General features: G+C 32.4%; 1 protein-coding gene across 2 annotated transcripts in view; it reads left to right on the top strand.

Annotated features, from left to right (window-relative positions):
- Positions 1–26,784, top strand: part of LOC145324880 (locomotion-related protein Hikaru genki-like) — a 251,714-nt gene that overhangs the window by 153,979 nt on the left and 70,951 nt on the right. Inside the window, exons 18-23 of one of the 2 annotated variants that reach the window (XM_080167590.1) lie at positions 4,282–4,367; positions 7,682–7,728; positions 13,384–13,424; positions 13,939–14,021; positions 19,166–19,230; positions 24,605–25,547. The exons of the other annotated variant lie outside the window; for it this stretch is intronic. Coding sequence (XP_080023716.1) covers positions 4,282–4,367; positions 7,682–7,728; positions 13,384–13,424; positions 13,939–14,021; positions 19,166–19,230; positions 24,605–24,650 — 368 coding nt within the window. The 3' untranslated portion in view covers positions 24,651–25,547. Of the gene's footprint in view, positions 1–4,281; positions 4,368–7,681; positions 7,729–13,383; positions 13,425–13,938; positions 14,022–19,165; positions 19,231–24,604; positions 25,548–26,784 lie in introns of those variants that run through there. 2 annotated transcript variants of the gene reach the window in all.

Here is a 26,784-nt window from a genome sequence, read left to right as displayed (position 1 = left end):
TAATAAAGATAAAGGACTGTTTTTGGGGAAGATTCTTCTTGCCAATAAAAGCGTCGTACCAAAGACGTTAAAATGGTACTTGCCTGCTTTGTTGTCACAGTACATCAAAAAGTTTGAGTAAGGAATACCATGGCACCAAACAGGCGCAACTCATTGATATACTACATGAGCACACGTTATCATACCTATAAAAGAACTTATGAGCTTTATTGAAGTTTTTCTCCTCTTTAATCTCCAAATGCCCCATCCCTGTATCCTTGGCTAAATGCATAGTTGAAAGTTTAAGAAAAAAAAGTTTAGTATTTGAAGTTGTGATCAATATTCCATGTTGAACACGTGCTTTGTGTACTAGGGTGTACTACAAAATGAATTTTTATTAGTTTAACTAATAGATTTATAACGCTATATGGGCTGTCACACCCTTTAATCCGTCCATCTTAATAGATAATTAAGCAGACGAATCGACGAATCGTACCAAAATTAAAAGCAACGAAATTCTTTGACGTTTTACTGAACGGTAGCTTTGACCGAAGAAATACAATTAACTTATGTTATAAGGATAAAGTGAAATGCTGACTGCCTTTTCGTATCAAAATTTATACACATTCCAACCAATAATTATAGTAAGTTTTCTTTTTTATTTCATATTTGACACGAGAACATATAAATTGGTTAAATGATCAAAGAACTAAAAAAACTAAAAAAAAATCACGAATGATAATTATTATGACGTAATTTGTGTTGGTTTGACATAATCAAAGCTTTCGACACATTAAATTTATAATGACACTTTAAATCTTTGTAAAATCAGTTTTTTCTTAATTACAGACCTTTTGAGGCACTTGAGAAAAAGGGAAGGTGGGAATCGTCGTTCATCAACTTCTAGTTCTTTTTGATTTATTTTAGGGGGTGGATTCATAAGTGATATATCTTGGATCTGTACATAATTTCACTGTAAAATAAAACCATGTAGGTCCAGTAGTTTGTAAGATCATTTGCGGCAAGTAGAAAGAAAAACATCCTCTTTTTGTAATAAATTCAATGAATGGTCAAGTAATTTCGTTAACGATGCTTCACTTTCAGCAGTTTGATTTTATTTAATACACAAGGTTTCTTTATTTCCAATTCTTCCTGTTTTGCTGTTGGTTGACACATTAGAAATAATGTTTTGGCTCTCTCACAAGTGCTCCATTACTTTTATTACACACTGTTACACAGTAACAATAAATAAACAAGGATGACAACATCCATAAAAGCGAAGCACTTAAACGGTAGGACAAACGGTGTCAGAACTGAATAATCAGAATATAAATGTATATGAGTCGAAGCAAAATTAAAGTAAATTTGTTGAAAAACTGCTTGACACAGAATAAATGGACCTACAGACATTCTGGTAATGATTGCTCTGCTTTCTGAATCGTACTTACTTACTAAAGGAATCACCATGCAAAGTTTGAAATTGATAGGACAGTTCTAACATGCCTAAATTAACGAAAAAAGCTATCCGTTACAGACGGACCTACCCTAATTATAGAAAAGCTTCGCTTTTAAAAGTCAACTAATGAAACTTTTTATTAGCAAAGCTTTATTGTAAGTATATCCTCTTGTAAAATAATTTTCAGCATTGCTTCGAAACCGATTGGATTAGAACCAGTTCTCAACCATACTGAAAAATTACAAAATTAATAACAGAGTTATTAGCCCGGGCCTGCGGCTTTTCGAAGAAAACAATACTGGATTCATTATTTTAATATTCGCGGAAAGCTGTCTATAATACCATACGATACTTTGGAAATTTCCCTGACAATAATTATCTACTCTATGACTATAGACAACTTTGACCGTGCTGCAATTTCTACGACTAACAAAAGTATAGATGTTTTTGGCATATGATGGTTGAATTTTTGTCAATTTGTTTTTTAGGTTTTAATGAGCAACATTTTCACACTCACTGTCAAAATGGCACCAGTTTCATTGTCATTTTACACCCATGAAACTCAATTAGGCTGTCAAATTTGTAGTTTTCATGATATGTCTTTCCATATGCCTTTAAATCGAAAGAAAAGATAAAAATTCAACTTTTAAAAAAACACCAATTTTTAAAAAAATCTGATTTGGTACAAAAATGATAAGTTACTCCGCTTTTTGAGATCATTATGATTATCTTCATAAAAGTTTTATATGGATAATACGATTCTAAGATACCTCTTTATCTGCTAAGCCCCTAAATCTTGAAAAGCTTCGCGTAGAAAAAAAAACTCTTACACTTGATAAGATATGTGTGAAGAAAATTAATTAAGTGTCCAGTGCTGTAATTACTACCACTTTGTTCCCTGTAATTAATTACTTAGAATCATTAATGTAATAAAATTAAGTATTTTTGGACATTTTTCAACACGTATAGCAGCTTCTATAAACCTTAGGTTCCGACACTATTGGAAGAAAATGAAATGAAACAATAAAAATCAATAAAAAAAAACTGACTTTCTGGTAATGTTTATAGAGTTCTAAGCTTTGAAAATTATACCCAACAGTTACATGAATCATCCCAGTTTTAAATCGGTAGGACAATTTTACATATACCTAAATTAACGATTGGAGCTGTTTTATGGACTGACGTACATAACTACACTAAATGAAAAGCTTATATAGAGGTTTTAATCTTTTTGGGAGGAAAAATAACCCTATGTATATTTATACGCATTTAATCTTGAATTTGAATTGCCCTTTTATTTTTCAACATTTCTTTTCAAGGCTCGGCAGCCGCCTGTGAGCTTCAAAATATGGCAGTCTCTCCTTTCAAAGCTTTAAACTGGGTTTAAATTTGAGGCTTAGTCGCGGCTGACGCGAGGCTGCCGAGAGCGGTTTCTTTTAAAGGGGGCTTGATAGTCACAGCCACTTTTTGCATCAAAATTTGCAAATCTGCATCAGCAGCCGTAAAATTTAACTTCAGTCGCAGTATTTGTATTACTCAATTTTAAGACACAGATATTTATCAAATATTTCATGAGCCTGGAAGCCAAAAATCCGAATTGAATTTCATTTTTACATATAATCTACAACTGTCTCAATTTATTACGATATAGGCGGTTGCGAAACCCTGCTGTAAACGGAATATATTAGACAGATTTTACATACCTATTTGTGGGAATTTCATACTTAACCTACATCCATATTTTACTTTGCGGCTCAAAATCAAATTGAAACTTATATACAATATAACAAGCGACTGCACCTTACATCTTCTAGGGGCTCTATATTCGGAGGGATATGAAAGTACAGAAAATAGCCTAAAACCTTACCCAGACTTATTTATAAAAATAAATTAGCATAAAACTTAGATTTAACAGGAACTTCACTGTAAAGGAGAACCATATAGGTTCAGGTGTTATCGAGATCCTTCTCTACAGACAAAAGAAAGCCTACTACTTTACATAATAGGATAGCTAATACTTTATGTGTGTTTATCGTTCTTAAAAGCAGGGTAGATTTTTATGGCTCTTTTTTATAAGGCAGGTTTTAAGCTATTTAATGGGACGTTAAGTCAACCTCTGTGAGATGTAACCAAAGTCTAAAATAAACAATTTAACCCCCCAAAAAATATACGTATCCTCCCCTACCCTCTTTACTGATTAGTTTAAGACAGTAAGGCTATTCTATTTGTAGAAAAGTTTTGCATTTTAAATGAAGAATTAACCTATTTCCATACTTTAATTTTGTCATGAATATTTAAACCTAAATGTTTTGTAAGTGCAATTTTTTTGCACCAACAAGTTTTGCAAATTTTTTGAAACATTTATCTTGATACCTTGAATTTATAAAGGGTATTTAGTTTTTTTTGTGGAGGAATACGAATTGGGTTTAATTATCCTTACATATGTAACAGGATATCAGAGTGTCTGTTTGTCGGTGTGTACTAAAAATCTCATTTGAAGAACTTTTGAGAACTATTTCGGAAATTCTTCCCCCCCCCCCCCCCCCACAAAAAAGACACCTTTCAAAGTTCTTTATAGTGCCTATAACAAATATGATGTCATACAATACAATGACCAATGATAGGCCAATGCACAGACTAAACTACCAATGACAGGCCAGTTTAATTGACCAATGGTAGGCCAGCATGACGTAATTTTATAGGCACTTACAAAGCTTCACAAGTTCACACTTTTCTTCTAAAAAATATTGAAAGTATGAGTTCAATCCCTCTTGCCTTTCTAAATAACGGCACTATTATTTGACTCATAACCGTCCCATTTTAATTATTATTTTTTTTTATTTCAGCTATCGAGTGTCCCGCGCCTATACCGCCACCGAATGGCCAGATGATCGACCATGAAGTTGTTCATTATGTTGGAGCCACTGTTCAGGAATATATATTTAGTTTTAAATAATTTAATTTAAATTTAATCATTTATTAAATGAGCTTCTTGTTTCGAAAGAATTCGCCTTAAGAGACTTATATCATATTAGAGAAACGTAAAGATGATTAAAGTCCATCCACAGATTATATGACGTCTTACAATAACATAACCAATGAGAGTAATTGGTCAATTTTTAGTTTATACTGGCTGCTCATTGGCTATTCTTTCGTATGACGTCATAATCTGTGAAGGGTCTTAAATCATCTTCAAGAAACGTTTTAATTATTTATATAAAAAAATGGTGCTTGCTTACATGTGAAGACCGGAGCACCGAAACCCCCCCCCCCCCCGCTTAGTTTTGACAAAAATAAAAAATAAGGGGGGGGGTAGTTTTTTAACCCCCCGCTTAGTTTTGACAAAAATCAAAAATAAGGGGGGGGGTAGTTTTTAACTCCCCCCTTAATTTTGAAGAAAATCAAAAATAAGGGGGGGGTAGTTTTTTCACTGTACAACACGCCAGAAAGTTGAGTGAGGTAAACCAAGTAAATCCAATTTTGCGCAAAATTAAAACCTTTTACTGGCCAAAGTCAATAAATAAGAAAATTATGCCCCAAAACATGAATATCCCTGTAATAAGGTTTCCCCTCTGGTATACTGGATTTTCTTGATTTACCTCACTCAACTTTCTGGCGTGTTGTACAGTGAAAAAACTACCCCCCCCCCCTTATTTTTGATTTTCTTCAAAATTAAGGGGGGGTTAAGTCTTTGCCTTGCTGAGCACTTTTCCTCCTTGCCTTTTCCAGACATTAAAAAACTACCCCCCCCTTATTTTTTATTTTTGTCAAAACTAAGCGGGGGGGGGGGGTTTCGGTGCTCCAGTCTACCACATGTAAGCAAGTACCAAAAAAATTCTCAAAATTTACCGTTATTGTGATCTTTCTGGACAATCAATTTAAAAGTTTATTTTTAGGTTCAATTGATCAAACAAAATTTTATCAGATAAAAGATTATATCTTGAAAATTCTTAATCTATTGTATTTTGTTAATTTTATTAACACGCGGTACTTTCACACAAAATAAATGTATGTTGGGTACTAAAACCCTCCACCCCCCCCCCCCCCCCACATATTTTTAATACCTAGCGGATTCGCCACTAGCCTCTAGGGGCTTTGCCCGAAGATGTATAATTAAATCTTCTATTATTTACCCAGACGAAAAAAATCCGAATCGATCGCAAATTTTTGCGAATAAATGGCGAATTCGCAAAATTGTGTACTCAATGAGGCCCTTTAAGGGATGACGCCAACATGTCTCTTTACATAATCATTCTCTTTCTTGGACCATATAATATTTTGAACAAAAGAAAAATAGAGAATGCATTTATATTTAATCAAGGACTCTTTTATAATCTGAAACAAATGAGTTATGAACTGAGAGATAAATTTTCTGCGATTTGTTTTAATTTAAACAAGTAATGCTGTTGAGCAATCACTGTATTTAACACACTTTTCGTCTAAATCCGCCTTTCTTATTTATTTTTTTATTGAGTAATGTGTCTGTTTTGCTGTTATAATATCAACGCGTTGTGATATCGATGGAAATTCTCAGCTAATATAATTTTTTTTAAAACAAGGATGACAAAATCCATAAAAGGCAATGTCTGAAACGGTAAAACAAAAACAAACATTAACAATTGTAGAGTATCGGAACTGATTAAGCAAGCATACTTTCATTTTTAGGAATTGATTATAAAGATACTCCGCTTATAATATTGTGTTTTGTTGTCCTATGAATCAATATTTTAAAAAATCAGATGAATAAAAAAATCAAATCTACATGTTTAAATTAATGCACGGATTTCCTGATAACGATTAAAAAGTTGCTATGCTTTCAAAATCGTACCGAACTATTACAGGATCACTATACTATGCCAAGTTTGTAATTTAATATTATATAATTTAATATACCTAAATTAACGATACGAGCTATCCGTTACGGACTGACGGAAGGACGGACTGACCCTATTTATAGAAAAATTTTGAATTTGACAATTTCCTTAATTAAAATAGTAGAAAACCTGTCCATATCCCAGGTTATGTAAGGGCATGGAGAGAAGAATTATGAAAATACTTTTGCTAATTGGTTTGCAGTCTAAAGAAAAAGTGACAGCAGAGATTCAGGGAGGGAGGGGACACTTGCTGTTTATTACACTAGTCCCCAAAGTTTTATAATAATGTTTTCTTATTTGTTGGCTAAAACCACTTATTATTATTAAATTTTGATTGGTTGGTTTATTTAGTTCAGTGTCCAAACGTTTCAACCATTAATTGTAAAATGCAGAGGGGATAATTTTGTGGGGATTTTCATCAATTAATCGGCCATTATCTTATCCCTTTATATCCCTGGGAGAGATGAGAGCATACAAGAAAATAATTTTCCATAGATACTAATCCATAAATTAAGTCAATATTTTGTGTTCATGACTAGTAAGATCTCGTAAACGGCTAGGTGGATTTAACAACAATAACATACTTTATTCTTGACAAATTAGGACTATTTTTTAGTATGTAGTTTTCTTAAATCATTTAATATAATCTTTTATTTAGAAAGCGCATTAAATTGATAACAAAGTTTGCATGTAACTTAGTTTTAAATTCTTTGACAGATAGTGAAAGTAGTAAATTTCCTTGTCTGACCTACATTGCAATGTACGGATTGACCATAGTTGTAGAGTTGAGAGTAGCTGCGCTACTAAAACTAATATGTAAAAACATTATTGTAGAGTTGCTACGCAACCTAATTATGGTCGTAGTTATGAAAGGTCCGAAAATGCACTAATGTTCTTGATTAAATTTTCAATTTTTTTATAAAGATTTTTTTCTTTTCATTAATTATTAACTTGTCTCTCTCGATACGTTTTGACTTCAAAAGATTAGTCTAAATCAAAATCAAAAGAACGGTTAGCTGGAATGGAGTCAAATTATGACAGTTTCCCTCAAAGTGATTAGTCGAGCACATAATCCCCCCTACCCTTTCTAATTTAAATAAGTTGAAAATGAGGGTGAGAACCTAAGTTTAGATAGATATTAAATTGGGTATAGGATGTCCCCCAGGGTTAGGGTACTGCAGGCAAAGGCCCGCATGGTTAGGGCCTCGGTCACTACCCTTCATTTTCAATTCATTAAAAAAATAAAGGGGGTCTTCCTATGCTCGATAGACACTTTAAGGGAATGAATCGTAATTATTTAATAAATCAATAGTTAAATAACACATATCCCTAGTATTAATAAAATTTAAAAAATATATATACGTTTGTATAGTCTGTTTGTCACGCTGGATATATACTGATTGGAGAACCTATTATAAGGTAAGTAAACTTTTTAGGAAGCTCTTTATAGTGCCTATAAAACAAACAATACAAATGCCCAATGATAGGCCAATACACAAACTAAATTACAAATGGCAGGCCAGTAAACATTTTAATAGACCAAGTTTAGGCCAGTATGACGTCTTTTTTTATAACAAAACGTTAATCCTATTTTGATCTTGCTTATCTTCGAAATTATTTAAAGCCTAAATAGATCAAAATGATAAGGAAATAAATTGGCGATAATATTGCATGCTACTTTACTGTAGTAGTAATACGAAAATTAATGTGTATTATTATTGCTTTGCTACATACCTGTCCTTGTTCTATTGTAAACAATTTCTCCACATATCTCTTTGTCCTAAACTTTTATGCCTAGAACCATAATTACATTAAAACTTGTAGATAGAACATTCGAGGAAGGTCATAATCCAAACTTTAGATTTCAAGTCATAAAAGATTTTAAATAAATGTAACTTTGGTTTGGAACTCTAAGACTGGTCTTCTATAATACAAAGTAGCTTGATATCTGTCCGTCCGTCCTTCTGTCTGTCCGTCCCTTAAGATATCGGTAACCACTGAACCGATCGGATTCTACTCTTCAGGTAATATACTGAAATGTAGACAGACTTACACAAGTTAACGATAGAGTAGATTCAATATTTAATTCAAACCACAAACAGATCTTTTCAAGTATTTATTTATATTAGATTAAATGCAGTTTTGGGTAAATATGATTATAGTATTTATGAGTAAATATGTATACTTTATTTAGCAATGGTTAAATATATTAAAATGATTTAAAACTATTGATTTAATATGCTGAAAAGTTCTGAAGTAGCGGGATGTCTGTTTGTGTGTGGAAACACCAAAGCAGCAGGATGATTGTTTGTTTAATTAATACAAAGGTATTAATTAACTGTATACTTTGAAGAGGTGGAATATTTGTCTGTGCAAAACTCGTTGAAGTAGTAGGATGTCTGTAGGTAGCTGAATTGGTCTAAATAAGACTCGACCCCAAACCAGAAGTGTTCTGTGTGTGGACTCTCAATTGCAACTGACTTAATAAATGTTCTCTTAACTTTTCCAGAATAATTGAGAGTAATTGAGAGTAAAAACTTAAACTTGTCTGCAACTTAATTATATTACAATACCTACTGGTCCTGTGGTGGTTTTAAGCTATTTTGTTTGGGGTGGACACCCCCAACCCCCCAAAATACAAAAAGTCAACCAGCTACGATTTAATTGCCTTATCATCGTCTGGAATTTCTAACTCAGTATCTGAATGGCTTGAGCCTGTTTATATTCCAAGGAAATCTTGCTACTTGTACTTGTTATTTTTGTGTCGGCAGTATAACCCTTGCTTTGGCAGGTGTAAAGCCTTGAAATGAACAATTTAGTCAAACTGCATTATAATTCGAAATTGAATGCTAATAAGCCGCCAATAGGCAAAAAATCTTTAAAGGGCATTTTCAATAATCCACAGCTGATTCGCTACTATTTTAATCAAACTGCATGAGTATAGGGGCTTTTCTGTAATGAAAATTTAATTCAAATTAATTTAAAGAATTGCAAAATTAATTTTTTTATCTAAAAAAGTTAGATAGTAAAAAAAAATTCGTTTGATTAAATTCAATTCATGGGAAGAAAAGAAATGTGACCAGTTGTGAGAATCTATGTTTCTTTCAAAAATCCTTTATAGTTATTTATCGCATCGTATTGTAGACAGCTTTCCGTGGATATTAGAAAAGAAAATCATAAAATAAAAAAGTTTTCTTTACCCCAAAGAGCAAAAGGCTAACAAAACTGGCATTGATTTTATGATTTTTATTTTAATATTCGTGGAAAATTATCTGTAATACGATGCTATACAAGATTTTTCAGTGTAGCTGGGAACCGGTCAATTCCGCCTGATATTAGGCAATTTCGAAGTCATACTGAAAATTACATTAACACTTCAATTCAAAATTAAAGTAGTTTAAACCCAACCTTGGTGAAATGAGATGCTTGTCACAAATCGGTTCAGTGGTTAGCGAGATCTTTAAAGACAGACAAAAAAAGCATCCTACTTATACTAACTTAAAATTACATATTAAAATAATTTACATTAATGCTTTGTATTGATCACCAAATGAAAACGTATTTTCATGGGAAGAAATGAATAACCGTTGGTAATGGATATAAGATATATGTGGATATATTGACAGGGGAAAATTGACGTCAATTTACCTTGCTAATATATGGACCAGTAGGGGACAGGATGGTATAAAGGATCTGGATCGGGTTACCATTATTTTAGCCAGCTGCAAGTATCACTTTATCAGAGTACATGAAAATCTGGTGCAACATCCAAGTAATAATATATTGATTCCGTTTGCGGAAGAAAAGTTGATTAAAAACTTAATTAAAATATAACAGAAATTAATCAAAAATATTATAATAAGATTTTTAATAAAACACATCAATAGAATTCTATTATGGCAGAGTTGATTTAATCAAAGGACATTTTAAAACTTGACAAGAATATTAGTAACAAACATGTTTAATATGGTTTTTAGTAGCGAAGCTACTATATAATTTACTTTGTCTGTCAGTCAGTCCGTAACGCTATGGGGGAAACGTGATTTTCTCGGCTCCTATTCAAGATAGACAGCTGGCAATGCTAGTGAAGCTTCCTATGACATATGCCCATCTAATCTATACATCGTTTTGTCCATCTGTCTGTTATTAATTATTGAGAAGCACAGTGTACTAGTAAAATGATTATTTTTACAGTGAGGGAAGGGATATTGTTTTTTATTTAATATATTTACGAAGAAAAGCTTTGTTATTAGCGAGGCTACTATATAGTTATATATGTTCGTCCGTCTTTCCGTTCACTACGAGAGGAAATGTACTTTCCTCGACTGCCAATAAAAAATGTTCATTTAAGATATGTTTAGATAAAAATCTTGGGATGGTTATAGGTTAATTTCATGTAACAGTTAGGAATGTAATTTGTTTAAAAACCAATGAGCTACCTAATGAAAATGTCTAATTTAGTGATTTTTTGACATTACTTTCCAAACGTATATTTTACCTCAAAATTGTCATTTGTATTTTTTTTTGCTTTGCAACTTATAGACAATGACATAGTATCTCGTGCAAATAGAAAAACAAAAAAAACTTCGCAATTAATAAAAGGTATTATAAATCTATTTAGTTTGTGGAAAACAGTTCCCAATATAAACATATATAAATCTGTTATCGACACAAATATATTTTGATATCAGATATTTGTATTTATATATTTATGATGGTGTGCGTTTGCTTCCCCATATTTTTATATTCATATAGTGGTTCATATTCGCAAAAAGACACAATATCCAATCAATAAGAGGTGATTTAATGATAATTTTGTTCGAATGCCCCCTATGCATTATCCCTATAAGGACCCTGTCGCGCTTTTGTATTTGATCTTTAAAATCAGCTAATATCATCTCAGAAATATAAACACAGCCAATCCCTACAAAAGAACAGCTAGCAGACGAAAGGGTCTCCATCACCTGGGCTAAGTGATTGTCTGGATTATGCATCTATACATTATACATTTATACTTGAAGCAAAGAGGAAAGAACATTTGTGATTTTATGGGGTTCTGATGAGTTAATATTGTGATACATTTGCGGCAGGGAATTCCCAAATTTGATGATATTGATAGGACTCATACTAAGCTTTCAATATTTTACATTTCCCACCTTTTAACATAGAAAAATAAAAATAGAAATTAGTAATTATTTGGATTAAATATGCATAATATTATAATATTATGACTTTCATTTTTTAAGGTAAGTTTTTGACATCTTACATACCAAAATCTGAGTTTGAGCCTTTCAAAGAATATTAAGTCCCCAACAAAATCAAAATCATGGATCTCCTTGAATTCAAGAGCAATTTTTATTAGGTAGTAAAAATATTTTTTTTTGTTACAAATTAAACAATAAAGCTGTTTAATTGTCATACATCCTTTTAGCATTTAGTTTTGAAGACCAAAAAGCGTTTAGGCCCTTAAAGGTTTATTTCTATTTTAAGTATTCTAAGTTCTGACCTGGACTGACCTCTCTCTCTCTCACACACACACCCACATACACAAACACACACACACACACACACCTCAAAAGTGTGCATTAATGTGTTTGTTGTCAGCGTTTTTTGACTTATTTTCTGAAAAAGGAGAAAGGGAGTGGACAATGTACTGTAAATCATACTGCTTCTCAAAATATAAACTTTCTTATAGTTTTCTTTTAAACTTTTGATCCATTATCAAATCTTAATTGTTTGGATGAAAAATGTGTCTAAACTTTTCAACCAATATAGTTTGATTCTACAGAAGGTGTAAACAGATTCCTTACATTATACAATAAAAAGAAAAAAGGATTTTTTGATTTAGCCAATCTTCTACTAAAAGATAATAAAACAAGGGTAATATATAAAAAATATATTTGTTTTTAAGAATCCTAATTCATGTTCTTGACTTCAGAAACAAATCTACATAACGATGCTTTTTCAGCCAAAGATTATCAGATTTTTTACAGGATTCATTTGTTAGCTTTTTATTCAGGCCATTGCTTTCATATAATAACTTTTTTGGATCAACAAGAACAATTTATATTAACATATATGAATATTTCAAAATATTTTTAGGTCAAGATTTTTTTGTTTGAAGCAAAAATTACTATATTTTATATGTTTGTTTTTTTTAAAATCCTTTATAGACAATTATATCCACAAGTTGAAATCTAATAATTTTGATTAACAAGTTGTTTATATGTCTTACTTGAAAGACTTTTATAATTAAATTGAAAATAAGGAGGGCGGTGGTATTTTTTTATTTGCCTAACCCCTTTCGGACCAATATACTACTGTACCTTGTTGTAAAAGGAATTATTAGTCCAAAAACCAGATGACTAGTTATCCATTTCTGTAACTCCTTTGTTTTTAGTGAGGCCAGGTCGTATACTCAACTCTGAGCTACATTATCGGAAACCTTTAAAACGTGTTGTTTAGACATTATACATACGAAAATAAATATATTCTTATATATACATAAGAGGATCTCACTAACTGCTTGACTGATTTGGTTCATTCTTTAGCAGCTACATATTTTTTTTAAATTTTATTGTTGTCTTAATTATTTATACAAAATTATTAAATAACTATTTACGAATTCATTTTAAGAAATATTTTCAAAGATTTCTTAGAAATGCTGAAAGCGCAAGCACATGATTTTTATTTAGTATGAAAATTGATTGTTCAACTCTCTAAACACTAATCCAACCCTTCCTCCCCCCCCCCCCTAAAAAAGTTTCAATTTAAGATAAGAGGGAGGCGTGCATCTATTTTGGGAATGTTCAACCCACCTTCCCCTCCACTTGGACGCCTACGTGTGCTGTAGGGAAATTGCGAAAAAATCATTGGAAATACATTACTATAACGTTTTAAACACAATATTTATTTAAATTTATGTTTGGAAGTAGAAATTCGTGTACAATTTTGCACAGAAAAAATAGAAAATAGATATGTGAGATTCTTCGGTACACACACCCACACACACAGACGCAATGATAGACATCCTGTTACTTTTACCTGATGATAATATAATCCTATATATTTTAGATGTACACAGCATGGTATTTGGTCTGATTCTACCCCAATATGTAAGTTTTTATTCTTGTTTAATATGGAAAGATATTTCAAGCGTGTTGAAAACTTTCTCTGATCTTTATCTGTAATATAAAGTAGAATGATGTCTGTCCGTCCGGCTGTCTGTCCGTCTGTCCCTTAAGATCTCGGTAACCACCGAACCGATCGGATTCTACTCTTAAGGGAATATACCTACTGGTCCTGTGGTGGTTTAAGGCTATTTTCTTGGGGCGTCAAACTACCCTAACCCCACCAAAAATAATAATTACCCCCCTCTCATTTTTTAGGCAGTTAATTTAAAATGTGGTGCCGGCAGCACCAGAATTTTTTTTGAATACCTCTTGGGGCAAAGCCCCTAGAGGCCAGGGGCGAAGCTAGACAATTTTTAAGGAATAGTAAAATAAAGATAAAAAAATATTACCAGTTTTGTTCTTGCGAAAAGCTGTATATAGTACGATGCGATAAAAAAAACTATTGTTTTGTTCAAAGCAATCTATTGTGAAATGCATATTTTTTGTATGTTTGAAGGTCGGAAGGCGTGTGGTTATCCAGGAACGCCCCAACTTGGCGCTGTTTATCCTCTCAAGTTTATTTATGAAGTTGGAGAACAGGTACAGTTATTGGAATAAGAGCGCAGCTGCTTTAAAATTGCTTTTGTAAGTCCGTCTGTCAATTAAACTTTGCTTTGTTTATCTTTTCAAGTTTCGTCATAAAACATAAAGAACTTAAATCTAAGATTAGTAAAGATACTTTTTAATTGATTTTGTATTTTGCATATTGCATTGAACTTAGTGAGTGATAGGTATATTTGTTAGGACATTTTGATTTTCATTATACAGTTGCTGCGCTTTCTAAGTCGTACATAACTGTTATAGGAATCAGCATGCAAAGTTTGAGGACAATTCTAATAAGTTTAAACTAACGAAAAGTGCTAACTGTAACGGACGGACTTACGGACGGACGGACCGATCATAATTATAGAAAATCTTCGCTTTTAAAAATGTACCATTATGCATATATAACCTGAAACAGTCAAATATAAAGAAAACAAATAATTCATTCAGAAAATGAATGAGCTATCTCTTATTTAGCAAAAAGAATGTGTTTTAGGAAAGATAAATCAAAACTTAGACATGCATCCATAAGCGTGCACAGGTGGGGGAGGGGGGGGGGGGTTGTACCCAACCCACCACCACCCTACTCCATTTTCAGGAGGTTGTATTCATCTCAAGAGAGAATGTATTATGGGAGGGTGGTAAACAAAAATAATTGTATTGCACATCTCTCGGTTAATCGTTGAGGGGTATACCTTACCCTATAAGGAAAGGGTCAAAATTTCATGGGAGTGGGGTTTGACGCTTTCCCTCTTACACTCTAAATATGTGCACGCCATTGCATGTAACATTAATATTATTCTACTTTTTGTGTTCTTTTTACATATTTACACTTATATTTGTGTATGGATTATACATTTTGTTTTACATTTACAGATAATAACATAATATGAGTTTTAGCCAATTTTCTAAAGTTTTCCATACGTACGACTGTCAATAGGATAGTTATGAACGTTAATTTTGAAAGCATAACCACTCAATATCAAAGGCTAGGCCAAACCGTTTGGATGCTTTGATTTTTTTTAATTGACATGTCTTTAGATCAAGTTTAGACTTCCAGCTGATTTGTAAAATTGTAAAAGGTTGATTTCCCCTTGGCTTATAGGAGCTGCTAATTGTATGGGATTTTGCATTGTAATTATGTTCTTTTTAGTAGCGAAGCTACTCTTTAATTTGAAATGTCTGTCTTTCCGTATGTCCTTCTGTCCTGAAAATTTTAGTGTAGATTCCTATGACATATGCCCATCTAATCTATACATTGTTTTATCCATCTGTCTGTTGTTTGGGGGTGCTAGATCGATTTCTAGACTTTCACGTTTGTGTGATTTTCTCAATAAATTTTCAAGATAGAGGGCTGAAATTATCAGAAATTTGATATGCTCATATTCTACATTTTTCCATCAAGTTTCATTAAGATTTGTCTATTGATTGGGGTGCTAGATTGATTTCTAGATTTTTGAGTTTTCGTGGTTTTCTCTATTCCTATTCAGGATTAACGACTGAAATCATTAGGGATTGAATATGCTCATATTCTACATATTTTCATCAAGTTTCATTAAGATTTGTCTATTAATTGTGGTGCTAGATCGATTCCTAGATTTTTAATTTTTCGTGATTTAAAGGTTGCCTGATTTTGAAGTTTTCGTTATTTCCATATTTCATCAAATATATTGGATGACACTGCTTTATAGTAGATTTATTCCCGATATTCATTCAGAATTTTTGAGCTTCGCTACTCATGGATGATGTCATCCTTGTTTTTTATTATAATGCATTTATCTCTGGTTGAAATATTCTACTTATTATCTATGTTTATGCAGTATTTCATTAAAATTCTTTGAATTATAAAATTATTCAAATAATTAAACATCAACATTGCAGATCATCAATGCAGTGCAAAATTAAAATCAAGTTGGATATACGCGGGAAATTATATTATACTGGTACCCAAAGTTTTATAACTACTTTAACTTATTCGATAGCTCAAAAATTTTCAGTGCTTTTATTTTATTTTAGTTGGTTGGTTAAAACTAGCAGAGTCCAAACCTAACCAATAATATTGTTCTACATATGGCGAAATTTTGTTTGTCATCATTGGGGATGTAATAAATGTATTTTTATCCATTAAGATCGCTGGATATAATTTTTGTGACTTTAAAAGCTGCTAACGGTTTAACCCTTAACGGTCGGGGGGGGGGGGCGTTGAACGCCCCCCCATCCGGTTTTTTCTATCTCATTTTCTGTGTGTGAAAGATAAAGAGCCCAAACTGCTTGACTTTTTAAGTATGGGTATGACACATAACTGAGAGTTGAAATTTTTTGAACATCTCCATCCTGGCGGGCACAGGATGCCAGCAAACCTGGCAGGGTCATCCAGGTAAAGAGCAAAAATATTTTTTGACTAAAACAAAGCATTTTATCATACCAAAATACAAAAAAATCCTCTAGTAGTACATCCTTATATGAAATACAGGTGTTCAAGTCACTTTCAGGTTCCAGGTATGATCCTGCAGGTCCTGATCCTCCAGGTCTCCAGAAATCTTTAAAAGGCTCCTGTGGCCGCAATTTTTGACTTAGAGACTTCAAATTTTAAACTTAAGCTTTTCTTATATGTCTACATAACGTATTAAAATTTCATGAAGATCCGCCGCCGTTTTCCCGCCGACCGCCGACTGCGGCGGCTGGCAGCTGCCAAGTACAGCTGCGGCCGCTGAAATTTATATTTTGATATTTGAAATGTAAAATTTACATAAAAATAAACATTTTCTGGGAAAAAAATTTTTCTTCTAGCTTCAAAAATAAGAAAATTACAGCCGTTTGAAATTTTTAAATAAAAAAAGACCTAAAAACAAAGGTTGTTAAATAAAAGGGTGAAGGAAGCGAAAATTGACTTAGACAAGGTCGGAAATTCATTATCAAACAGGGGACTTGCACAAAAAAATTTAGCCCTCTAGCTCTACTAGGGACTGAGATAATTAGAGGGGGCGTTGAACGCCCCCCCCCCCCCCGACCGATTAAGGTGCGGCAAGGGGCCCGACTGTAAAGGGTTAATGGCCGGCCACACATCATTTTTTTTAAAAATGCACCTCAATGATGATAAACAAAATTACTCATTTCATGGATCAATGTAACGATAAACTGCTGCGTGAATCAATAAAGATTTATCAAAGGTGCTAAAAAATTTTAAGCCAATGATTTATATATTGTGTCTAAAACTTTGGGTACCAGTATAAGTCTAAGAACGTAATGAAGAGCACAAAATATATACAAAATAAGGGGACTAGTTATTTCGGGAGTAGGCATTTTCGTAAAATCGCCCCATAAGGGGCGATTCGTCGTATTTTTTAAATGGCTTTTTATAGGTTATTTTAGTTTAGGTTAGGTTATTAACAGGGTTAGGTAATTCAATTGGCTCCGCAGCGTTAGAGCCCCCCGCAGGGGCTAGAAATAGGAGAAAAGCTACTGTGAAAAATACGAAGAATCGCCCCATAAGGTGCTATGTTACGAAAGGGATTATACCCGATATTTCTATGTATCTGTCGCATTTATTTTATACGAAGCTTTTCTATAAATACTAATCCGTATGTCATTTCAGTATTTAGGTTCAGTTATGCTCTTTATTTTTAGACATGAAAGATTTGTAAGGCCGTAATATCTTTGCTTTTTTGTCTAGAATTGTCTTCGAATATAGACTGCATAGCCATCATTTTTTAAATGTATGTGCTTCACTCTTTAAATACAGTTATTCTTGTTTTTGAAAAAATCTTCGAAAAATTATGTTCTTTGTATTTCCATTGCATTGATAACCCTAAAAATTCCATGATAAATAAATAATAGAATTCCATGTAAAAATTGGGGAAAAATGCAAAAATACATTTCAATAGAACACATTAGTTTTATCACTATATTATTGCTTTTAAAAGATATTTTGACAATATTAGACAGCTGTTAATAAGAATTAACAAATTAATGTAAGTTTGACTTTAAAAGAGCATTAGATCATCATTGTATTAGTTATTTGGCTTCGTATACAACGATATAAGAACTAGGGTTGGGCCGGATACTTTTTTGGCCGGATACCGGATATCCGGCTAATTTCTAATGCCGGATATCCGGTTCTGGCCGGATATCTGGCCAACGTTCGATATCCGGCAAATTACCGGTTATCCGGCCGGATAACCGGATATCCGGCGTAAAAAAACGGCCGGATTTCCTGTAACCGGATAGTTTTAATATCCGGTATCCGGCCGGATATTGAAAATGACCGGATATCCGGCCGGATAACCGGCCAAACCGGATATCCGGCCCAACCCTAATAAGAACAACTATAAAATTATCTTTCTTTTTGTGGTTTGGGGGCGGGGGTATCCTTCCTTTCCCCATCTATTGAAAATCCCCCCCCCCTAGTCTTAGGATTTTATACTGAGAAATCAGGATAATATTTCATATTAGTTAAAGATAATGTTTGATTGTTGTATAGTAAACAGAACCTATATGAAGCATCTCTTACTCTTGTAACCTTTTTTTTATATGTAGCCTAAGATTCCAGAACTAATGAAACGATTGAGTTCTCCATTTCAGAGAATCTTCACATGGGTCTTAGTTTGGTTTTATGCCATTTTTCTGTCCTTCCCTATGCTTTCCAACATAGAGTCCCTAGACGTTCGGGGGGGGGGGGGGGTTAAAAGTATTAAAATTTTATAAAGATCCGCCGCCGTTTTCCAGCCGACCGCAGACTGCATCGGCTGGCAGCTGCCAAGTCCAGCTACAGCCGCCGAAATTTATGTTTTAAGATTTCTATTGTAAAACTTACAGAAAGATAAACATTTTCTGATGAAAAAAATATTTTTCTAGCTTTAAACTAATGACAGCCTTTTGAAATTTTTACGCAAAAAAGTACCTAAAAATAAAGGTTGTTAACTAAAAGGATGAAGGAAAGGAAAATTGACTTTGACTCACTTAAAGTCGGAATTTCATTATCAAACAGAAAACATGCACAAAATAGCCCTCTAGCTCTAATGGGAGCTGAGATAATAGGGGGGAGGTTTGGTAAGGGCCCTGACTGCACAGGGTTAAAGATATTGTGTGATTACTGTAGCGCCTATAAGAAGATACTCTAATAATTATTACAATTATCATAGGTGAAGATAACATGTGATTCAGGAAGTGTCAGCATCGGAGAAAATGTTATGGAATGTCTTCCAAGGTAAATAATATCAGGGATCTAAAGGGATAAGACAAAAACCGACAAATTGATGAACATCCGCAATGATGATTCACATAATTACCCCTTCTATAGATTACAATTAGTAGTTAAAATGTTATGCTCAACTTAATGAACCAACTAATCAAAATTTAATTGAAGTTTTTGGGGATTATTGTAACAAAAAGCCCAATTTCCCCTTCCTTTCTGAGAGGTAGGTCAATCAAGGAAAAACTTATCTAACCCCACCTTAAACAAACGATGAGTGCAATTCTGCTATTGGTAGCTTGCAATCACTAAGGGAACGTAAGAGTTCTTAGATAATTAAACTTGCATTGGCCTTTGCCTCTGACCCAAACTGAACTAATATACATATTCCAGCATTGGCGCATCTTGTACAATTTAAAAAGGTGGCGAAGCATTTAAATGAATGTTATTTTAGGTCGGTTTCCCTCAAAATCCTTATTCGAGCACAGAACCTATAATCCTACTTTATTTTTAAATAATTGAAAATAAGGAGGTACTAGCAGTTTTCTTTCGTTTATTTACTATTATAGGTCATGTTATTTAAAATTATTTTGGGTACAGGTGTTTTCACAAAAACCCCTATAAATCTTCATCTAATTTAACTCTAAAGGCGGACGGTAAGACATGATTTATATCTTATAATTGTCTGGGGAATCAGATTAAATATTTTAGTACATATATTTTTTTAAAAGCTAAGATGGCCAAATACCCAGAAGAACACAAGGGTTGGAGGTATAACGTTAACCATACCCCCCCCCCCCCTTAAAAAAAGCATGGACATTCTTAAAAATACAACGAAGAAATTATCTAAAATTATTACATAAAATTACCAAGAAAAAGAACATAACGTAGACAAATTGTATAATTTCTACTATTCTTTAGGGATTATATGCACTAATATAATTAGTCTAAAAGATATAAATTATGTCTATGTTATTTTTTTGTGTTTAATTAAGAAAAATAAAGATAGTTATTACATTTTTTAGCTTCTATTTACTTTTGTTTCAAATAGACATGGGATTTTGGTTCTTTTCCTCGAATTACATATCGAGCACTATACCCCGGCCCTCCCCCTCTAATTTTTAAACAAATTGAATATAGGGAAGGTAGAATTTTTCCCTCTAGAAGCTGAGCTACCCACTATCCAATATAAACTAACTTAGCCTAATTTCAAAAGAAAGGGGAGTGAGTTGTTCTGGGCTTGACCCGGTACTTTGAAGGGAAGATTCGCTTGATTATTGATCCTCTCTTTCGCTCCACATTTATTGCGCTGTCTTTGGTACAGACGGAAAAGTTACTCGTTTACTGTTAAAAATAGATTTTTCTTGATAATCCAACTAGTTCCTTCGTCCCTAGCCTCAAGGGCGGAGAATGTCTAAAACCAAGACGATTTTAATCTTATAATCTACAACATACTTTGTCAAACCATCTGTTTAGTTAAAAGCTTCACTTATTATAGATTCTGTCTTTCTTGTCTAATTGTTAGCCTCGGTATTAACCTTCTGATTACGCCATTCAATGTAAAAAGAGAAAATAAATTGTTTTATCCTTTTATATTCATTTGTCATAAAAATATAAAATATATTCCCGCGGTTTTCTGTTTTTGTCACACTATACACTTGGGAATCATTAAGAGATATATAATATTTTATACCTATGTTTTTTAGTTGCGAAGCTAATGTATAATTTGAAATGTCCGTCCGTCTGTCAGAGACAGAGTATGGGAAACTTGATTTTCTCGTCTCCTATAAAAGATATAAAAGACTGGAATTTTTAGGGATTAAATGCTCATATTCTACATATTTACATCAAGTTTCGTTAAGATTTGTCTATTAATCCAGATTGATTCCAAGATTTCTAAGTTTTCGTGATTAAAAGGTTGCGTGATTTTAAAGGCTTCCTGATTTTCCTATCTTATCAAGTTAAATGATTATTGTATGACACTGCTCTACAGTAATATTTTGCCCGATATCATCCATTCATATTTTTAAGCTTCGCTACTTATGGATGTTGTCATTTACTAAGTATATTTGCGATTACTTTTATTTAATGAAATCTTCCAATTTTTAACATTTACAAAACAGCCTGCTTTATTGCATCAAGATCCATGACAGATCTATATAGGAAATAAACGTCTATAAATGAGCTCGAGTCTTCCAATGGTAAAGTGTTTAAAACTCATATTGTTATATTTTCATGAGATAATTTTAATTTAGTACAAAAGCAACTTTTTAAAAAAGTAACCAATGGATATCAGAGATCTAAAGGGATATGACAATGGCCGATAAATTCATGTATATCTTCAAGATGATATACAAAATTACATCTTCTTTACATTAAAATTAGTGGTTGAAATGTTTGAACACTCAACTAAATGAGCCAACCAATCAAAATTCAAATCTAAATTCATTCCAAAGTTGTTAAGCCAATGAATAAGAAATCATTAAGATAAAACTTTGGGGACTAGTACAATAAACAGTCCATTGTCCCCTCTCTCTCTCTCTCTCTGAAACCTTAAATATTATCTACTTACAATTTTAAAGCATTAATTGATTGAAACAATTTGTATACCTACTGTTTACTAGACTTTTTTTATATATATTTGGCTGCGCTTCATATTATAATTTGCATCATTTTCCTTGATTTCTTTGATTAGAGGCGGCGTTCTAAAATTATCCCGCTATTGGCTAGATTGAATATTAATCTTTTTCTTCCATTGGGCTATCCCTAAATATTATTTTTTTCTTCCATTTTCCTATCCCTGAATATTAATCTTTTTCTTCCTTTGTCCAATCCCTGAATATCAACTTCCAAAAAAAGTTACTACACATAAAGATTACTACAACCTTAGTTTCGTTTTTTCATCATTTTTTAAAAATAAAATGTCACTTCCCTTTTCTTTCATCTTTTTTAAATTTCATTATTTTTATTTAAAACCGTATTTATAATTTTGTCTCTCTTTCTTTAAAATATATTAGGATCCTAATATTTGTTTTGTTTCAAATTATCATCCTGAAAGGGTTAAAATGTTTAGTAAAATGTTAAATTTTAGTTTAATATCTGATCACATTACAGACTCGTCGCTAGTATCAAATTATTTTAAAATTAAGTTTTCTTTGATTTACTATTTTATAAATTTAAATTTTCTATTTTATTAAAAGGAATTGAGTTAATGAGAGTTTATTATAGATTATTGGAGCACTATGAGTATTAAACACTCAACTATTGGAAGACTCGAGCTCATTTATAGACGTTTATTTCCTATATAGATCTGTCATGGATCTTGATGCAATAAAGCAAGCCGTTTTATAAAAAAATCTGTCGAAAATAATTCATGAGGGAAAAAACAGAAAAAGTAGTCGCTCATATAGGTATAGAATAAACAAGGACGTACAGATTAGAATTTGTGAAGAGTAGTTTCGCTACCAGATATCTAAGTTTAGGTTAATGATTTATGACTAGACAAAATCTCAATTTACTTAATCCTTTCTATTTGGCACGGAATATGGTAGCAAGCTTACTCATATGAATCATGGATAGGGAGAGGGAATATGGTAGCAAGCTTACTGATATGAATCATGGATAGGGAGAGGGAATATGGTAGCAAGCTTACTCATATGAATCATGGGTAGGGAGAGGGACAAGTGATCACAAGAACAAAGTATAAAATAGGTAGAGTTGACACAAAGTGCATAGTCGAGCGAAATCCACCCCCCCCCCCCTCTCCTCTGCTTATCTATAATACAAAGTAGCTTGATGTCTGTCCGTCCGTCCCTTAAGAACTCGGTAAACTCTGAACTGATCGCATTTTACTCTTCAGGGAATATACCTACTGGTCCTGTGGTGGTTTTAAGCTATTTTTTTGGGGGGTGGGACACCTTCAACCCCCCTCCCAGAAAAAAAAATTTCTCTCATTTTTTAAAAAATGTTTTTTTTAAATAAAACGTAACATGTTGCGTTCAAGTCTCTACGTAAAAAGATTCGATTTTTTGTGTGATTTCTCTTGGGAGGGTGGTGATACCCTACCCCAACATAGTTATAAACCTTTCCGGGACCTATGAGAAGCTACCCTGTTAAGGAGAACCCGATCGGTTCAGCGGTTAGCGAAATCCTTCGGTACAGACAAACAGAAAGACACACAGACAAACAAACAACCAGACATCCTGTTACTTTATTATAAGGATTCTATCAAAGGAGAACCATAATTGTTGTTAATAATTGAGGGAAGATAATTTTATCGTCTATTGTCCTATCGCTTTTTTTACTTTTTTATACATTTTACTATATTTTCTCCATATTTTAATCAATTTATTGAAATGTTTCCTTTGGTGCTTATAATTATTCGATTAAAGAATAGTTATTTCTCGCATCGTATTATAAACGGCTTTCTGCGGATATAGAATAGCACCGGCTAAAAAAACCAGTTTTAATCTTATGATTGTACATTTTTACATTCGTAGAAAGCTGGATATAATACGATGCTAGAGATGGTTTTTTCGTATGGATGAAAACCGGTTTCTAACCACCGGATTCGAATGAATACGAGAAATTGATATACATTGTTTATGTAATATTTATTTCTGTGGCTGAGGGAAAAGATATAGAGATTATTAGGCTAGGATTACTCATATCAATTCTATACAAACATAAATATTAATATTAATATTTACTTTTATAAATAAATATTACTTCGTTTGTTTGTTAGTATAGCAGCTAACGGAAACATTTTTGTCTATCATGAAGCCTGAGTCAGTGAAGATCAATTGGCGGTTTCCTACATCTTGACCATAAACCATTTTTTTTACAATTTAGGTTAGGTTAGGTTACGTTAAGATAAAGTTATAATAATAAGTGTGGTTGTATTATTTTTTTTTTTTAATGTACACATGATAGTCTTAAGAATTTAAAAATTTGAAAAGAAAAAAGGAACTGTGGGTGACCTACCGCATAACATATACCTAGACAAATCCAACGCTTCCCTAAAAACTCGCAGATCTATCTTTGAATTAGTTTATTATTAGATCTTACTTTTAGTAATACACACTTTTTCCTCATTATTTATATTTGGGTCATGGAAAGAAAACAAAGTTGCGGGTTTCATCGTATTTTCACAGTAGCTTTAGAAAGGTTATTTTAGGTTAGGTTAGGTTAGGTTAAGTAACTGTTAATGATTACCCCGCAGGGTTAGAAAATATGCCCCTTAGGGCTAGAGCCACTCCGCAAGGGTTAGAAATAGGAGAAAAGGTACTGTGAAAATACAACGAAACCCGCAACTTCGTTTTCTTTCCATGTCCCTTATATTTGTTGTTAAAGACAGTCATAAAAAAAAATTTAATTTATTTTATTTCAGTGGAGACTGGTCCAGAGAGCTTCCAAAGTGTGAAAACTACCTGTAGAGTATAAAAGATAATATGAACTAATTATTTTCAATCTTTATTTTATTTTAGAATTAGTTACAAATTAAGGGTTTTTAAAAAGCAATTTTTCACTAAAACTTTCCTTATTTTGGTTATTGTAATATCTTCAAAGTGTTTCCTAATTGCAAAAAAGCCAATCAAGAAATTTTTAACTATAAATATAAATTACGGTGAAAGTGAAAGTTTTTTTTCGCTGTAGTAATAATCTGCGGTTCTGATACATTTTTTTACCCATTTTGAGGTTATTTATGTTTTTGAGCTGTAATTTTCCAAGTTTGAAGTGATTAAGAAGATGATTAAAGTCCCTCCACAGATTATGACGCCATACGATAGAATAGCCAATGAAAGGCCAGTTTACACTGTAATTAACCAAAGGTAAAATTTATGCTGGCCTCTCATTGGTTACTTTATCGTATGACGTCATAATCTGTTGAGGTACTTTAATCATCTTCCCCCTAGTGGGAAATTTTTTTTTTTCAGTATGAGGGAGAACCGGTTCTAATCCAGCGGATATTAGTTGGTTTCGAAGCCATACTGAAAATTATTCTATTTTATTCTACAATTAAGATAATAAAAACATTTTACATTTTTTTTATTTTTTTCCTTAGCTATTTATTTAGTAACTATAAATTAAACAAAATAATTTTGCCTGTTCAAAACCATTTTTCTATTTTTAAGTTCCAATAAAAATGTTAATCTATTTTTATTAATCGATTTAGTGACTCAACTATTTTCCAATTTAACTTTTAATTAAAAGTTAATAGGATTTTTATATTACATAGAATATCTTAATTGTTGTTTCATTTTAATTAAATTCCTATGATAGGTATCTATAATATAAAGTAGAACGATGTCTGTCTGTTTGTTTGTACAGAAGGATCTCGAACGGGTTCTCCTTTACTGGTTAGCTTCTCATAGGTCCCGGGAAGGTTTATACCTTTTTCCCCAAAAAAAGGAAAAGTACCCCCCCCAAAAAAAAAAAAAATCTTTTTTTAAACTTAAATTAAAATAGTGGGGTCGACTAACCTCCTCTCCCCCCACAAAAAAAAGAATAAAATTTTAAATTTAGTTTTTCTTTTAAATCTAAAATACGAAAAATTAGGAACGAATTTGCTAGTTATATTAAAAGCATTCATTATTAGGTTTTTGAAAATATTATTTTTATATTTATATTATTTCATTTGCTGTTAAAATGAAAATTATTTAAGTCCGTGAACGCTTTAAAGCTTACCAACAGAGCTAATATATAGTTCGACATATAAAAAAAATATTTGATAAATGCGTCAAAGGATCAAGCCTTTAAAAGTTTGCTGGAAACTTGGAGGAACAGTACCTACAGGATTATAACATGAACCTGGAATCAGCCTTCAAATGTTAAGTAGACCCCTTTATATATATTACAATTAGGGGTTGAAACGTTTCAACACTCAAATTAATAAATCAACCTTTCAAAATTTAATAAAAATCCCCAAATATTGTTCAGACAACGATTAAGAAAACGTCATTATAAAACTTTGGGTACTAGTGTAATATTGTCCCCTAATAGCGCAGGTTTGTTCAAAAGATAAATTTGATAAAAGACTTTGGCTCTGTTGGTAAACTTTTATGCGTTTATGGACTTAACTGTATGTAAAATACGTAAAAATATGTAATCTTTCATATAGAGTAAACATCATATCATTGTAATTATATTTCATGTTCAATAATAAATTTTAAACTATCTTGTTTTTAGTAGCTATAAGCTACTCTATAATTAGGGTCGGTCTGTCCGTCCGGAACGGATAGCTTTTTTTGTTAATTTAGGCATGTTAGAATTGTCCTATCGATTTCAAACTTTGCATGTTGATTCCTGTAGTAGTTAGGTTCGATTTAGAAAGCGTAGCAACTCTAAATTCATTACCAGAATGTCCATTTTAAACATGTAGATTTTTTTACTTTTTAACAACAAATTTTTATGTGATATTATTATTCGATTGATCTGATTTTCAGTATACTGATTTCGGGGACAACAAAATACAATATTATAAGCGAAGCAACTCTATAATCAAGTCCTAAAAATGTAAGTATGTTCATAAACATTATTCATTATCAAGCAGTCTTTCAACAAATTTAC

Source organism: Acartia tonsa, chromosome 7, assembly GCF_053477335.1.
Source record: "Acartia tonsa isolate MP-2025a chromosome 7, ASM5347733v1, whole genome shotgun sequence".
In the NCBI taxonomy this organism is placed as follows: Eukaryota; Metazoa; Arthropoda; class Copepoda; order Calanoida; family Acartiidae; genus Acartia; species Acartia tonsa.
This window is presented reverse-complemented; position numbering and strand designations above follow the sequence as displayed.